The 18,093-nt window shown below is 37.5% G+C and overlaps 1 protein-coding gene across 1 annotated transcript in view; it reads left to right on the plus strand.

The window, feature by feature from the left end:
* Positions 1-16,745, plus strand: part of Gmps (guanine monophosphate synthase) — a 45,936-nt gene extending 29,191 nt beyond the window's left edge. The window contains exons 11-16 of the mRNA XM_055596802.1: positions 799-914; positions 3,655-3,780; positions 6,055-6,170; positions 8,409-8,539; positions 9,586-9,758; positions 10,879-16,745. Coding sequence (XP_055452777.1) covers positions 799-914; positions 3,655-3,780; positions 6,055-6,170; positions 8,409-8,539; positions 9,586-9,758; positions 10,879-10,980 — 764 coding nt within the window. The 3' untranslated portion in view covers positions 10,981-16,745. The remainder of the gene's footprint in view (positions 1-798; positions 915-3,654; positions 3,781-6,054; positions 6,171-8,408; positions 8,540-9,585; positions 9,759-10,878) is intronic.
* The last annotated feature ends 1,348 nt before the right edge of the window (positions 16,746-18,093 follow it).

Here is an 18,093-nt window from a genome sequence, read left to right on the forward strand (position 1 = left end):
AATGGAATATAAATATAAATATAAAGATATTTTAATAACATTTCTCCATAATTCTTAGTTGTAGATCTAGGATTTTTATGCTATAAATGTGTGTGTATGTGTGTGTGTTTGTGTGTGTGTGTGTGTGTGTGTGTGTGTATGTCATGTATTTCATGGAAAAAATATTTAAAAATTTATGTTTTTAAAGATAAGAATAAAGGTTAGATTTCCCCTCACCTCTACCTCTAGATTGCCTTGGATGCCCAGGGGTCAAGTGGTTCTTCTACCTCAGCCTCTCATGTAGCCTCTGCCAATCTTTTAAGTTTTCATATGCACTTCATATGTTTAGCACTTTTTGAACTGTTTGTTTTATGTAATTAATTCATGAATATCAACAAAGTTTTAAGTAGTTATTTGCTGGAACAAAAAAATAGTGATATTTAAAGGTAATGTCTTGACATTTCATCTGTTTTATTCTGAGAGGGTTTAAAATGTAAACCTGTTTTAGTTTTCTGTAATAGATGAGTAGTTGGAACATTGGTCTAATTAATTAAAAATATAGTAATTCCCCAGCATGGTGTGGGATTCCTTCAATCCCACCTCTTCGGAGGCAGAGGCAGGCAGATCTCTATGAGTTGAAGGCTAACCTGGTCTACATATCAAGTTTTATACCACCTAGGGCCTAAATTAAGAAGACAAAACCCCATGTGATGGCAGTTAGAACCTAATTTCATAAGGGTTTTATGTTTTAGAGATAGTGTCAGTTTTCTATTAAAGTTGTAATTATAAATTTTATGTTCAAAAATTGTTAATTTTTAGGTCCTGGACTGGCAATCAGAGTAATATGTGCTGAAGAGCCTTATATTTGTAAAGACTTTCCTGAAACCAACAATATTTTGAAAATAGTAGCTGATTTTTCTGCAAGTGTTAAGAAGGTAATAAATGATTTGAGGTCAATACAAAAAACAAAATAGGTTGCTATTTTGTTTTAAAATGATGTCATTCATTTGAAAATTCAGAACAGTAGTTTCTTAGAGTACTCAAGTAACAGAAACAGTATCATGAAACAGACTACTAGGTAGATCTGTCTGTCTAACCGGAAATGAGTGGGTATTCCCTATCCTTAAAAGTCCAGGTAAAGATGCTCTTTATCACTACCGCAAGAAAGTAAGTCCTAACTGAAGTAGAGGTGTCAAGTTGAGAAGTCTAATCTCCCCTGAGGGAGTATTCTGCTAGTTCCTCTTGAACATAGGTGTCTGAGTGTGAGACCTTGGAGAGGTGAAGGGTCTGCAGTTAGATCATAGGTCTTCTTAGTTAGCAGCACTTCAGCTACAAATTGAGAATGTGTAGCCATCTCCCAGTCCTTCAGCTGTGGCTGTTATCTCTTAACCTATGTGTTTTAAAATAGCAAGTTATTAAGTTTCATTTGAGGTAGACCAGGATTGTTACTGGTTCCAAGAAGTCAGGCAAGTATCACCATAGGTTTTCTGTTGAGTAGTCTTGACCCTGTTCCCAAAGAATTCCCAGAGTTCCAAAAAAGTAAGAGCTTACAGAGAACAAAACACAACCATAAAGCCCAGGAAGATGTAAATAACTAGGGAACATCTTCAGTGACTCTTGATATTGGAGTTTGCAAACAATATATGTGAGAACATGATGTAAGAAAAGCTATTAACAGAATTGCTTCATGAAACTTAAAAACTGAGAGAGTTAAATTTTAAAAATGAAAGTAACTGAAATATACATGAAACGAGAATGTGAGCATAGACGTTAAGAATTTCCAGAAATTGAATAAATTACCAGAAAGAAGGATTGAAGAAGTTAGGGTGGAATGAGAAGTTCAGTTTTAGGTATGTCCCAAGGAGTGGACAAGAGCTTTTCCAAATTGGTGAAAGATAATGGCATTGATTAAGCAAAATGACAGATGTTACACTGGCTAAGTGAAATTGCTTGACTCCTAGTAGGGAGTGACTCAAGAAAACAGACAATGCCAACAACAGCAGCAGCCATAGGGGGGAAAAACATACCTGCAAACCCAAGACTGTTAAAAGTAATAGCAAAACCAAGGTGCCCTGCAAGTAATATAGTTTTTTAGCTTAGCGTTTTTGTGGGTCTCTTTACCGTGGAAGTGGGGGATGTTTCTGATTCACCGTGGAAGTGGGGGATGTTTCTGACTCTTTCACCTGCTCTTAGGACCCCTTTCCTCCTCCTGGGTTGCCTTGTCTAGCCCCGATAGGAGAGTTTGTGTCTATTGTGACCTGTAATGCAGTGGTCAGTTGCTATCCCTGGGAGGCCTTTTCTGAAGGGAAATGGAGGAGCAGTGGATCTGCAGGAGAGGGAAGATGTGGAGCAGCATGGCTGGGAGAAACTGCAGGAGACAAACCTGCAGTCAGGATATATTATATGAGAGAAGAATTAAACAATGAAAACAGAACAAACAAAAACTCCAGGTGCTCAAATGCCTAGCAAGATGACTGGATGCACTCCAAGAACTAGAGCAAATATAGAAATAAAGTCATTCCTAGAAAAGAGCATTCTCCCAACAGTTCTTGACTTGAGGAATTTAAGGTAGTTGTTTTTCATAATGTTTTGAAGTAAACTGGGTGTGATTTATTTTTTGTTCTTTATTTTTTAAAAAATAAGTTTTATTATAAAAATTTGCAAATAATGAACAATACCTACTGAAATTAACCAGACCGAACATCTGTACACTTCAGTGAACTTCTGTGTAATTAGAGCAGTGTAATAGCCGTTGTAAGGTTGTGAAGCTTCACATTGGATTTTACACTGTCACTATTGAATATATTTTAGTCTACATATCCAGCACCAAAAATTAAGTTCAGGATAACTAGGAAAACAGTTAACTTTTTATCTTCTTTCATTACTTGTGTCCATTACCTACATTCAGTCCTTCTTCATCTCCTAATGTTTAGCCTTTTCTGTAGCAAAGAGAACAAGAAAGGCTACACATAACTAGTAATTGTTTTTTGAGACAGAGTCATGATCTTGTACCTTATTTTCCATAGTGCTAGGATTCCAGGTGTGTGCTACATCTGGCTGTAAGGGAGCCTTTGAGGTGTATCCTTGCCCACCTCTAGGATTTCTGACTTCATTAGTTTAGAATGTGGAGCTGTGATTTAGAAACTCTTAAACTGGCTTTAAGAATAGCAATGAGACAGAAGATCTTAGATGTACAAGAGAGATTGGTAAGCAAATAAAGTTAGTTACAAATGAGTAAAACTGACTCAAACAGACTGCATAAAATAGTTAACTACCAATACATTTATTACTATTCAAAAACTAATAAAATACAAAGCATTAAAAATGCTTGTGTTGCCAAAAGGACAGAAAGGCTGATTCTACACACTATACTTAGTATCCACACTATACTTAGAGGGAACTATATGAGTAGAAATCAAGGATTTAACTTCAAACCAGTAAAGGAGAAATAAATGAGTTTGGGAGATTCACCAGTTCAAAAACAGCAAAAAAGGGAAAATATAAGATGAGAAAAAAAAAATAGGTGAAAGGAAAGTAAATATTTCAGTATATAAATTTAATTTATATTTCCTCTCCTAGAAATGAATTTCTGGTCTAGTATATATAGCAAATAGCACATTCCACATCATCTGCTTTTAAAAACTAATTTTAAAAAATGTCTGTTTGGTTTCTCAGCCTCATACACTGTTACAGAGAGTCAAAGCCTGCACAACAGAAGAGGACCAGGAGAAGCTCATGCAAATTACAAGTCTTCATTCACTGAATGCTTTCTTGCTGCCAATCAAGACTGTGGGTGTGCAGGTGAGTTACGGGAGCTCACTCACTGGATTAACTGCTACTTGTTTTCATAAGGCTTGAATTTGAAGTTACTTTGGAATATTAAATGTGAAATTACATTCTTAATTTAGAAAGGTAAAAATGTTATAGTAGAATTATTTATAGGAACAGATTAACTTTACTAGTTTAGAGATTGCCTAATGGTAAAACATACTCTTAAATACATTGATCTGAATTTTAAATCCCTCCTTGATTAAAATTCATGTATATTTGTGTTCATATTAAGATGACATTTTTCTTTTTTTAAATTAAGCTACAACAGCTCAGTAAGGTGGCTCAGGTAGAAGCTTTGGTTACAGATCACTTGTCTAGTTTCCTTTCCTTTAAAAAGCTGCACCTGTAACTTAATGTTGGTTTTAAATGACGACTAAGTATTCTTGGAATTATGTGACGGACTTTATTTCAGTGGCGTATGGATAAGTTCACTTATCATACTTAGGCTTATTTGGGGGTTTGCTCTGATATTTTCAGACAGATGTATGTAAATATAAAAGTAAAAGCATAGACAGGTTTTCTTTAAACCCTTCTCAGTTCTTACGTGACACATGGGGGTCAGTCTCAGCACAGTTACAGTAGTAAAAAAAAATTACACTTTTTTGTGGCTTTTTGAGAAAGGGTTTTTCTGCTTAGCCCTGGCTGTCCTGGAATTACTCTGTACACCAAGGTGGCCTCAAATTCAAGAGATCCGCCTGCCTCTGCTTCCCGAGTGCTGGGATTAAAGGCCTGTGCCACCACCAGCAGGCTGAAAATTAAACTCTTAAGAATCTACTAAGAAAATTTGTGTACTTGCAGCTCCTGCTAGATACAGAGTTGAGTTCAAATAGTTCCCCATTATGGTTACTTTTTCAAAGAAAAATTTAATGTTAAATATTTGTTTGAAGCATTTGCTTGATGAGTGATTTCTTTTCAAAAATTTGTTAATGTGTATGGATGTTTTGCTTGCCTATGTTTGCACTGTGTGAATGCGTTATCCTCAAAGGCCAGTTGAGGGTGTTAGAGTCCCTGGAACTAGAGTTACAGATGGTTGTTAGTCACATGTGGCTTTGGTTCCCTGGGGGCACATTTGCTCCTCCAGAGCAGGTCCTGGGTCAGGCTGTTCACACCCTATAAGTATAGCTCCAGGGCCTCTGGTGGCCTCTGGGTAAATCCTCCCCCCACGTAAATAATTTTAGAAAGATGATGTATAGATGTCTGTCTTTTTTCTGGGTCCTGCAGCTTGCAGATGGGCAGTTGCACGTGACAGATGGAGCACTGGTGAAGCCTCTTGTTTTTACAGGTCTGGCAGGCAAATGTGCTGGCCAGAGCTGCTGCCCTCCAAGAGCCTTTGTAGTACCAGCTAAGCCTTGCAGCCTGGTCTAGATGGGGCCTCCCACCACTCTTAAGACTCCTGATTGTACCCCCTGGGGTGTTCTCTGTTCTGTTTGGGGTTCTCTCAAATGAAGATCTCTGCCTTCCTGCCTCCACACCAGCTCCCTCGATGTTGTGATGCATGTATACATTAAGTCTGCTCTTGAAGTGTTTGCTATTGCTATGTATTCAAACTGCTCAACTTCTACTTTGTAACATTATGTTCTTGATCAACCCTTCCTCATCTTTTGTACCTCCCTCATGCCTAACTCTTCTCCAGCCTTTGGTAACCACTATTGTACTCTGAACTTCCATATGATAAACTTTTTAAGATTCTATGAGTGTGATCATGTGGTACTTCCTTTTGGTGCCCATCTTACCTCATGTAAAGATCTCACTTTATCCTTACTGTTGCAAAGGAAAGCATTTCATTTTCAGAGTGGTGAATAGCATTTCATTGTGTATATATAGTCATTTTCTTAATCAGTTCAGTTAATGAATACTAGTTGTTTCTGCTCATTTATTTTTAACTAAAAGACTTCTTTACTCAATAACTACAGCTAATAAATCTTGCCTGTCAAACTAAATGTGCTGGTTTGCCATAGTTGGGCAGCCATTTGGAATGGCATTCAAGTGGAATACTGGCATGCTTCATATAAATTTTTGAAATGTCCATGATGGTTCCTTTATTCCTGAATTGATCCAGGTGGGATTTAGTTAGTGAGGCTTGTTTTAATTGATGACTTACTTGTATCACCAGATGAATACCAAGAATATATTTTTCAGATGTATTTTAAAAAACAAATTAACTACTAATAGTGCCAGTGTGGAAAGTATTTTCTAACCTATCTTTTGACTTAACTGTTGAGTTGATTGCATTTATTTTTACAGGGTGACTGTCGTTCTTACAGTTATGTATGCGGAATCTCCAGTAAAGATGAACCTGACTGGGAATCTCTTATTTTCCTTGCCAGACTTATACCTCGAATGTGTCATAACATTAACAGGTATGTTCTGCAGTTGGCAGAGGACAAGAGGGGTGTGTGGATGAAGTGTAAAGGGAAGATATATGCTTTAAGGTGGTTAACAGAAGACTAATGTGTACATGTAAATAAGAGATAGTAGGTGAGAGTGAATGATTCTGTAGTTACAGCTCTTTGTAATTATGTACTGTGGATAACTTGTCTCTTTTTTTGAGCTTTGCTTATGGTTAGAGGAATACTTAACATTATCCTATATTTTGATCCTTATCACAGTATAATTATTTTGCTTATTTAAGAAAAAATAATTTTAAATAAATTAGGGGGCCAGCTAGGTGGCTAGGTTATTGCCACTAAATCTGATGACCAGAGTGATCCCTTGAACCCTCATGGCAAAAGGAGAGAAGAAACTTTCCCAAGCTGTCCTCTATAATCTCCACACATGTTATATGACACATATGTATCCAAAAATGTCAAAGACATTTGTGCTGGCTAGTTTTATGTCAACATGACACAAGCTAGAATCATTTGGGAGGAGGGGGTCTCAACTGAGAACATGCCTACATAAGATTGGCCTGTAGGCAAGCTTATAATGCATTTTCTTAATTAATTAATTGATGTGGGAGGTCCCAGCCCATTGAGGGCAGTACCACCCTTGATCTCGTGGTCTGAGATGATAAAAGAAAGACTGAGCAAGCCATGAGGTGTTCCTCATGGAGCTACTTATGTCAGTAAGTAGCATTCCTCCATGGCCTCTGCATCATTTATTCACTGTACATCTTATCTATGTTTGAGTTCCTGCCTTGCCTTCCTTTGATTATGGACTGTTGCCTGGAAATATAATAAACAGACCCTTTCCTCCTTAAGTTACCTTTACTCATGATGTTTTACTGCAGCAGTAGAAATCCTAATTAAGACAACAGTTGATTGGTGTGTCCTATAGCTTAGGATCAGTAATGTTTGTGGTGGTGCCAGTTACTGGAAAGCAAATTTTTTTAAAAATTTTTATTATTAGTTACATTTTATTAACTCTGTATCCCCCTCCCTCCTTCCCTCCCAATCTCACCCTCCCAAAACTGGCCAGTGTTGAGGACGGCAAGAAGATGTTTTGTTCAGAATTGTGCTGCAGTGTGTGGAATGGAGAGAAGTGAAAGGCTGCGTTGAATCTGCATAGTTTGGTTAGGAAGACATGTCAGGCCACTGGGTTCTCCTACGCAGATGCCGACAGGGACACAGGAGAAGGAGGATATACTAATAGAGAATTTTGAGAATCCCACCATTGCATCCTGAGACCAAAAATGATCCTGCTGTAATTAAGGAAGGAGAAAATGCAGATTTAATAGCTTATCATACAAGGCTGTTTATGAGTAATAGCCTGTTTATTATAGGCTGTCTGTTTATTATAAAACAAATATCGAATGTCTGTTTACCATAATGTAAGCTGTATACCAGGAATCAATTCAGATCATGAAAAGCTCCTAGAAAGTTTTTGGCAGTCCAGATTTAAGTTATATTGGCTCACAGTAAGGTGACTATGATCTCTCAGTATAGCAATTCTGCTTTCACAAATACTGTCATTGCTAAGCTTTGCAATATAAGGCTAGACTTAACTACCAGTGCTCACCTCTTCACAAAGATGGAAAGTGCTGCCTCAAAGATTGGATTAATACATAGATTATATGTCATTGGTTATGACAGTGAGGAAGTCTCACTGTCTCAGAACTAAGCAGGATTCCCCTCTGTATGTGATCATTAGCTTGTCACAGGCAGTAGTTAAAGACGAGACAGCATCTGTCTGTATTGTACTTGACTGTGCCAATTTAGTTAAAATTTCCTAAATTCAAAGTGCTTCTTTTTACTTACAGAAAGGCAGTTAAGTGTGGCTTATACTATCAATTAATTACTAAATATTATATTTGCTGTGGTATATGTTGTCAAATAAAGGATGTTTAACACTTCTAACCAAAAAATTCAGTTTAGTGCCAGAATTGCTAATTAAATGTTGTTTCATAATTGTGTCTTTCTAGTTTTTTTAATGAATATTTCTTATTTAACCAACAAGAGTTGCTTGAGACTCCTTCTGTCTTTAGTTCAGATACTTGAAATGCACCTATTAGTGTTAACCTGTAGGAGCTGGTGTGTTAAACATAGGAGAGTTGAGAAAGCCAGACTTCCGAGTCTTTGGAGCGTGAACTGTACTGAGATGAACCAAAGCCGCAAACAGTTTCTCAGAGCAGCGTGTTTTCTCTGCCCGTTTCCACCTAGAGTCGTCTATATCTTTGGCCCACCAGTTAAAGAACCTCCTACAGATGTTACTCCAACTTTTTTGACAACAGGGGTGCTCAGTACTTTACGCCAAGCTGATTTTGAGGCCCATAACATTCTTAGGGAGTCTGGTAAGTGGCTCATTCTGTTCATCACTGCACTCTGTATAGCAAGGTTGTTTTATTATTATTATTATAAGTTTGGAGTTAATAATTTTTAGCAGTAGGATGTAGCTTTTGCTTTTTATTATAGGAGGTTCCATAATGTTGCTTTTTAAATAAAATTAATTTAATCTTTGCATTCATTTACAGACACTTAGAGTAGAAAAAAATGGGCGTAGTCATGCTGTGTTCACAGCAGATGAGGTGGATCACAGAACCACTCTTCTCATTTCAGCTTATGGGCAAGTGTTCTTGTCACAGTGTGTTTGCTGTTGTACTTTTAACATTTTCAGGGTTGGTTTTTTTAATTATTGATGAATTTCCTATTGAAAAATCACCCTGAAGTTAATGTTGAAGCTAGCTAACCCCCTGAGCTGTAGCATACCTTATGTGAAGATCCAGGTGTTAGAAAAGTGTGGTTCCACTGATAATGATTTGATGTTGATGGATCTAAAATAAGTCTTAAATTAGATGTCTTTAAAAAGACATACATTTAAAGCTTGGTTTTGCAAAGAGCAAATTTGACCAGAGGTTTATAGGAGCTTATTCTTGTATTTACCCTGGGAAAAGTAGGCTGCTGATCACTAAGTCGGTGTTCATAGTGTAGAAAATCGGACTACTTCGAATAACAGAAATTGACTCTCCCTTGATGCTGCTTTTCTTTTGTGGGCTGTCAGTATATAGTCTGGATAGCTCTCACATTTGAGACCTTGTAGTCTCAGCCTTCCATGTGCTGAGAGCGCAGGTATGAACTGCTACAGCTGCACAAAGTTCTGCTGCATCCACATTTGATGCTGAAGAAGTATTTGAATTCAGTATGATTAGTAAGTATCTCTGTGAAAGTGGTGGTAGGAAGAAGGAGAGATACTAGAGATTCTTTGCTAGGATTTCCTTGAGTTACGTTAGAGTATCTTTCCACTGTGTGGTGTTGATAAGCACTAAATTATTATTATTATTATTATTATTATTATTATTATTATTATTATTATTATTATTATTATTATTATTTTCTCTAGGGTATGCTGGTAAAATCAGCCAGATGCCAGTGATTTTGACCCCATTACATTTCGATCGAGATCCACTTCAGAAGCAGCCTTCCTGCCAGAGATCTGTGGTTATTCGAACATTTATTACTAGTGACTTCATGACTGGGGTGCCTGCAACACCTGGAAAGGAGATTCCTGTGGAGGTGATTGATATTACTTCTTCTAATATACAAGTGTGCCAATCCCTCATATTATGTAGTGCAGTGACAGAAATAGGCTCTGACAATTTATAATTCTAGGATTCGTTCTTTGTTTATAAGGTAGATCCTCTCATTTTTCCCCCTTTCTGTCTCCACTTATTATTTAATACAATGTGGCTGAAAGAGATTTTAAATCTAATACAACTTCCAAGTGCCTGCATATTCTGATTACTACATGGAACATAACCATGCTGACTTTTACTTACTAATATTAGTTTTCTCATATAAAGGACACAATCCTAGGAGTGGACAAGAATTGGGTTTTTTAAGAAATAAGAATGAGATTTGATATATCAGCGATTACAGTTATTTTTTTTTAAGATGCAGTCTTGTGTATCTTAGGCTGTTCTTGAACCTCCAGCTGAGAATGATCTTGAACTTATGATCCTCCTGCCTTTTCCTCCTAAGGGCTGGGATTATAGGTATGTGCCACCATGCTGGGAATTGATCCCAGGGTCTTGTTCAGTAGGGTATGCTAGGCAAACACTGTAGCAATTGAACCGTACAATTTCATTTTTTTCCACCACTGTTCTTGTCTTTCACCAAAGTGGAATGCCAAAGGAGTTATTGAGCAGCAGTAGGTGAAAAGTTGAACTGAGACTTTGGCTAGTGGAGCTCTTTCCTAATGTGCTAATGTGAGGCTCTGGCAAGGTCTGCTGGCTGGCTGGTGGGAATGGTTAGCATCTTTTCCTTATGGCCAAGTTTGTCAGATCATCAAGGCCATTCAGTAGTCAAGCTGTCCTTGGTCAAGTGATCAAGCTGCACTTCCTGTGATGTTTTGGTAGTGTTGGGGTTATATGATTAAAGCATAGATAATTTATGAAGTATTGTGTTAACACATAAAGTGACATGCTTGGATGCTATAGCAAATGTCAAACACTTTGAGGAATACTGACTTAAGTCACTGTAGAGAGAGATAATCTAAATACAATCAGAGACATCTCTCATGTGAAGAGTAATAGCCAAAATAGATCATATTTTAGTTTTAAAATGTAAGCATAAGCCTTTTAAGGTTATTGAACGTGGATTCTCACTTTTCTTGTAATCTTGTTTTGGTCAACAGGTGGTGCTAAAGATGGTCACTGAGATAAAGAAGATTCCTGGAATTTCTAGAATTATGTATGACCTAACATCAAAGCCCCCGGGAACCACTGAGTGGGAGTAATAAATGTGTTATTATTGAAGAACTGTGTGCAGTTGAGGCTCATTAGAAACCACTTTTTAATGACATGCAATACTGTGAAAAATGTTACTAAAGCAGCTAATTCATATCTGAGTTCTCATAGCAGCAGCACACGGTGTAAGTGCAGAGCTGAGGATCGTTAGAAGGGAATGAAGCATTAGTATGTGTGGCTGAATAAGGCACCATTGCCCACATGCAGACAGATTGCTTTTGCTTTTGCCTCACTTATTATGTATGAGTCCTTGATGTCTGTCTGTGATGACGGGTGACTGTGGCTTCTGTCTGCTTGCCTATGTCTAGGAACTGTTAGAAACAAAACACCCTTTAATTACCAGTATGACTCACTATGTGTGCTTTTTGGAGAATCTGAATTTTCCTGTAAGTAATTTATTTCTCCAAAGGTGGAGGAAGACCTATTCATGCCATAGAAAGGTAGAAGAAAGCTGTTTAGACATTTTTTGGCAGGATACTAGAGAAGTAAAATATAAGATACTTCAAAGATGTAAAATACCAGGAATTTTTTATTGAAGTACTTAATTTTATGAAGACACAACTATGGCAGAACTGAGTGCTGTCATTCTTTTGAGCTTGTTTCACACCGATGCCATGCTTTTTTCACTGTCATCTTGTTACTGTAAACAAGGAGCTTTATCGTCCCTACAGCTCTGTGCAGAGTTCTTACTCTCTCTCCAAGGCTGTCTCAGATACTCCCTCTCCAAAACAGGCTGTCTCAGAAAAGGTTAAGGTGGGAACTCATTATTTATGTTTGCCTGGTCAGAGGACTAGGTCACAGAAGCCATTACACATGCCCAGAGCCTACAAGTGGGAAAGGAAATGTTTCTGTCCCTTAGGAAAGGGCTATAAAAGGACACCGTAGGTCTGTAGATAGGCTTATCACTCCTTTCTTAGAAGTCTCGACGGATACAAGGTATTTGCCAAGACCCTTTCTCCTAACTTCTGGAGGTTTAAGACCAGGACTTGATGCCATTGACTGCAGTTCCTCAGGTTCTTTATGACAGTCACACAAGCCTGAGGAAGCGGGCACCAAAAAGTTTAATTCTAAGACGTACGACCACGTTTTTCTCGCCTGCTTTTACCTTAACTTGCAGTCTGTTGCCTAGTTGAGACGAATTTTTTTTCTGTTATTCAAGTACCAATTTCTGTTTGGGATTGTGTGTTAAATGAAAACAAAACGACTTATACTGTCTTCCTGGCTGAACCCAGAAGAAAAAAAATCTCCCTGTAACAACAGATACCCATATCTGAAACAGTATTTTTTTTTTTTTACCAAAAGTTAAGTGCTCATTGTTTGTGAGAAAGTTGTCTTGATGGACTTGTAAAAGGAGTATGTGGTAGATTTAAGCAGATTGAGAATTGTGTTATTTCTAAGTAGGAACTGACAAGTACACAGTGCTTATTACCAAGGCGTCAGAAAATACTTGACATGACGAACTCTTCCTGTTCAAGCAAAACATGTCTGTGCTGTAAACAGCAGGAACTGGGAAGAATATAAGGTGTTCTTACCTTGAAGTGTGTTTTGTGGCGTACATACTGCTCACTGCCATGCGCAGTGTCAAACTGGTCAGGTCACTGTGTACCTTTAGAAGTGCTGCTTGTTTGTAATCTTTGCATTCTAGATACTGATGGTATATCAAATCTCAGAAAGATTGGAGTTAAAGATGTAGTGTTTTTCTAATATGTTAAGTGTCCATTATGTAGTCCTTAATGCTGAAAAAAAATTCTCTCCAAAACATACCTGCACATGATATAGGGGTTCATAGATTATTTCCATGTTTACTGTCTAGCTTCCTATGAGGTCATTTTGCCTTGTACTGTATACTTGATAATGTCACAGGAGTTCATCTGAGCCACTAAAAGAGTTACAGGAGACAAGTTCAACTTGGAAATGGTTACCAGTGACTTTAAGAGCCAACTGCCAGATTTTCTTAGAGGAAGTCATCCTTCCATTTTGTGTATGCCAACCCTAAAACCATCTGGCCTTAGAGGCTGTTTGCTTTTTGCTTGGGCTTCATGCGCAGTAACATTTATTACTTGATATCCAGGGCAGTTTTGACTTACTCCGTTTGTTACTGGGGACACTTGTCTATGTAATTGTGTTTTGTTTCTTTGTAAGTATTAGAAGAAGTGAGATTAGTGAAAAATGTAATTTATTTCAAAATTGGCAGACCAGAAAATATTTAAAACCAAATAAATAAATCATAGACATGTTTTAATAGACCTATCAGTGATGCTCAGTTCTGCTGGATATAACAACATAATTTTTGAGGACAAGTTTTTAGATGCATCTTGGTGACAGAATTATACTGTTTTCTCCCTTACTCTTGGAGTAAATGCAACCATAAATTATAAGAGTTGATTTCCTTACTGTGTTGGTACTTAGCTGCTGATGGCCACTTTCAGTGGAATAACTGAATTCTATTCTATATAGAGAATGAGGGTATTCAGGTAAAACAGGAAACACTTGTGTGTCTTAGGGGTTTGCCTTGCTGTTAAGTACATGTGTGGACCTGGGCAGGTCGCCTTTGATCTATTTACCTCATGTTATGAAGTTCCAACATCAAACCTAATACTGAATATTCACTCTCATTCTATCTAGCTCCTTGAAACAGGGAATATGTAGCCCCGCCTCAAGTTCATCTGACCCTTGCCATCTCCCTAGTGCTGGGATTATAGATTTGTACTCCGTGAGTATGCTTGGCAAATACTACCAATCAAGTCACATGCCAAAGTACATTCTTAATTATAAACAAGAAAAAGCATAGCAGGAGACATTGGAAAAGCTGTATAATTTATATCCTTTTCTTTAAAAATATTAAGTGTACACATCTCCCTCCTCCGCTGAAGAACATACCATCGAGATTTGTTCATCTGAGATCCTTGAACATGCTCATTACAGATATGCAGGGTGAACTCTTTGCTCTGTATTTTTGGAAGAGCTGCTAGAATATGTTTAGTCTTGACAGCAAATATGTATGCATAACTGTTAGCCATTGCCAGAGCAGGAGCTGGATTCAGGCTTCCTGTTTCTGGTTTGAAGAGGTAGGTTTTGAAGTTCTCTGTGTTCATCGAGGATAAATATGCTGTACCAGAGTTGTTTCTTACGGGACTTCTGGAGGCCCCATTGCCTTCCAGAAATGGTACCAACATTCTCAGTCCCATTGTTCTGACTCTGCTTTTACACTGCTCTGCCGCATGATGTCCCCCTCTATCTCTGAGAATCCGCAGAGTGATGTTGGAAGGCAAGCCTTCATTCTTAGCCCAGTGGTGGATATTCCTTTAATTGACCCAAGTCTGGATTTAACTGGAAACTGATATAGGTTAAATGTTTTTTACTTCAGAATTCCCTCTTGTCTCTATTGAAGTAGCTGTTCCAGATGGCAGAGGAAAACTATCTTTTACTACATCAGGTCTTCATAGCAGCAGTAGCTTTTGCTGCGGCTGCATTTCCGTTTTTCCTGGTGGGGGGATATAATTGGGATTCCATCCTAGGTCATACTGTATTATGTTCCCAGCCAAGCTCTAGCATTTATGAACATTTAACAGCCAGATGAGTTCCCAAATTATAAAGATGTCACCTTTCAACAGTAGACATGCTGTATATATGGAAGAATAATATCCCATGGAAACCTTCACCTCTTCAGTTGGATCCCAACCTTGGTTGCTTTCTCCTGAGGAATTAAAAAAAACAACTCAGATGTGACTAAATTAGTGTGTTGTGGGGGCTGCCCTAGCACTTGCAGTTTTAAGTTTCTCAGCAGGAAGAAATTATAATTAAGGGATATACCTGGCCTCTTGTTAGAATTAAAGTCTTAGTCAAACAGGTGAGGAACATAAACTGGAGAGTCTTGCTGAGATCCTCATTATAAGTTCAGACCCTGGGACCAGATTTTTGGATCCATTTATGCTCCACAGAAGGTACACATACCAGCCCATGTAGGGAATCTGTAGGACAATTAACATTGCTCCCCATGTTGAGATCATTATAGCCACATGGACTTATTTCCCCCTCTTTCTTCCTACTCCTGTTTATTCTTGAGGAGAAATCTACACCTGTGTTGTAGCCACCTGCAGTTCTGAGATTGCCTAGGTGATGAGCTAAGACTGAGCTATTTCTACACCAACTGAAGAAACTTCACGAGCTGTGCCATTTTGTTATTAGCTATTGAAACTAGAGATAACTTCTCAACTAGAGTCATTTAACAGCACCCTTGTAATTTACCTACTAAGGCCTTTGTTTCTTTGAGCCTGTGGCAGCTTTGGGCCTTTTTTAGAGTTAGTAAAGTCACTTTAGGGAGGCTGATTGCTTCTTTCATGTGCTACATTCAGAAACACTAAAATAAGGATTGTTGAGAAATCTAAACCTAGTAATCTAGTGGAATCACATGCCGTTGAACATTTAAGTAAGTTCTGTCTTTACATCGCCTATGGCTATTACAGCCTTGACATTTAAATAAAATAAGTGTAAACATTCTCTGAACATACTTTTTATAAAGCACTACTTTGTTAAGTGAAATGAGTAGTTAGATTTTGTGAATTGTGTATTTGTTAGTGACATGCTGCCATGTCTTTTATGTTGCAATAATATTTGACTGTAAAATCGCTTTGCTAAATTAACATGAAATGACTAAAATCTGTCTTCAGTAAACATAATGGAAGAAATTATTTCATAAATTGTCATTAAATCTTGGTGCTTATCAAAAAGGGAAGCAAGAGCAAAAAGGACAGGATATGTTCAGATTCTTGAGAAACTGCATATATTATCAGGGGTCCTGGACAATAAGCTTAGTGAACTTCCCTTAGGTGTGTCCAGTGTTAACAGTGGACATGAATCTTCGCATTGCTTTTTAGTAAATGATCAGCTAAATCTATGTATATGCATGTATGCTTCTAAAATTAGCCACAAGCATGATGTTCTGAATATTCATATTATGTAAGTATTCAGCTTTTTTCCTTACTAATTGGTTGTATTTTTTAGTGCTGTGAGTTTTGCCTGATGCGCAAGCATTCATCCACATTCATACTGGGTTCATTACTTTGGCACAGTGTTAAGAAGAGTAAAGCCATCTCCTGTTAGAAAAGACTAGAGGAAACCATGAGCAGAGACACAGTATTTATTGACAACCATGAGTGCCGCCTTGTTAGTGCTCAAATCAGTGACTTGGGATGGCCTTCTGCTAACTCAGAAAACAAATTTAACTTTCTTTTTAACTTTTTTTTTTTTTTTTTTTTTTACTATTTTACCACAGCTTAAAGTGAAAAATGTTTTTGAGTTTGAATTTGAAGAGTTTATAAATCAAAGCTGCTCTTCTCCATAAAAAATACTGTTTAACATGGGGCAAGTTTTGTTGCTGTTGTTCATTGCTTAAGTTATTTTTGACTTATATTAAAGAGTTTATGTAGATTAAATCCTAAGAAGGGAAGCTAGGGATCCTTCTCTAAACTTGATCTTAAGTTAAATCCTTAGTAATTTTGTCTTTAAATTAGAGTACTTTGCCTGCATTACTGTTCTTTTAGACAACACATCACTGCCAAATGTACAAATTTTTTTTTAAATTAAATAGTGTTAGTGAAAAACATTTTAAAATTCCCACTTCACGTGCCTATGTGAAGTAGTAGAAAACACAAGAGCCCTTTGTCAAGATGTCTTTGTGTAATTGCATTATAATGGCTGTCATTTTACTCTAAGAAAAATGTTTGTGAAATAAAGTATTGCAAAGTGCGAGAGATTTCCATGTTGTGATTTGTTCTAATGCAGCTTCTGTTTGTAAGTAGTGAAGACATAATAAATTGACCTAGTTTTTATAGCATTTTATTGGGGAAGTACCAAAGATTATATACACACATCACACATATTTAGTGAGTGTTCAACAAGCTTCTCTAAAAATCTGAAAAAATTTTAAGCAAATAGAAGATTTAGAACAGTGCAATATAAGGGGGGGGGCGGAGCTAAGATGGTGAATGGTGTAAATCACTGGGAAATGTTCTGGGAAGATTGATTCCTAAATATTTCCCTTTTTTGAGTGAAAGTACAAAATTTCTTTTTGTGACGGTTATTTAATATTTTTAGAGCTGCAAATATATGTGTGGCTGTCTGTGAAGTATGTGTGTGTGAGTGTGGGTGCCCTTGGAGTTAGTCAGACCCTTGAGCTAGAGTTACAGGGAGTTGTGAGCCACCAGTGAGGGTACTGAGAACCAAACTTTGCAAGAGCCACCAGTGCAAAGTTACATAGTAAATAACTGATTAAAGCTAGGAAACTACTAATATCCAGCCCAGTGGAGAATAACATACTTGTTACTTTGGAGATTATAACATTTATCCCCTCAGCTCTCCCCCCATACTCTGCTCTCTTTCAAATTCATGACCCTCCCATTTTAATAATTGGAATAACATTTTTTTGTTTTGTATTTTGTGACAAGGTTTCTCTGTGTAGCTCTGGCTGTCCTGGACTCCTTTTATAGGCCAGGCTGGTTTCAAACCTCAGAGATCTGCCTGCCTCTGTCTCCCTAGTGCTGGGAATAAAGGCGTGTGCTACAGTGCTTGGCTTGGAATAACATTTAAAAAAAATGAAAAAAAAAATGGCTAGCCGTAATTCTTAACTGAAAATTTTCATATTCCTGTATGCCTTCTGATCTATTCCCTTGTAGAAGCAAAGTTTAACCACTGCAATCTCCAGATAGTTTTTCAACTTTTTACTTTATCATATTAATTACTTTCCTTCTTTTACGATAAAAATACCATGACCAGAAATAACATAGAGAAGAAAGAATTTATTTGGGCTTACAGTTTCAGAGTCCATTATGAGTCTGGTGTCATAGTGCATGCTTTTGGTCCAGGCACTCGGGAGTCAAAGGTAGATGAACCTTTGCGTGTACAAGAACATCAAGAGCTACTTAGTGAGTAGGCCTATATCGCGAGTTTCAGACTATCCAAAACTATACATATCTCAAAGGAACAAATGGCTGACTGTAATGGTGGCAGAGGTGAAAGTTCAATGTCCTGGTGGAGAAACAGTGGCTGGAGCTCTTGACCTAGAACTCCAGTGGCTAGAGTTTGTAGCCTTAGGGTTAGCTACA

The sequence above is a fragment of the Psammomys obesus genome, unplaced genomic scaffold (genome assembly GCF_907164565.1).
Source record: "Psammomys obesus unplaced genomic scaffold, mPsaObe1.curated_primary_1811, whole genome shotgun sequence".
Taxonomy (NCBI): Eukaryota; Metazoa; Chordata; class Mammalia; order Rodentia; family Muridae; genus Psammomys; species Psammomys obesus.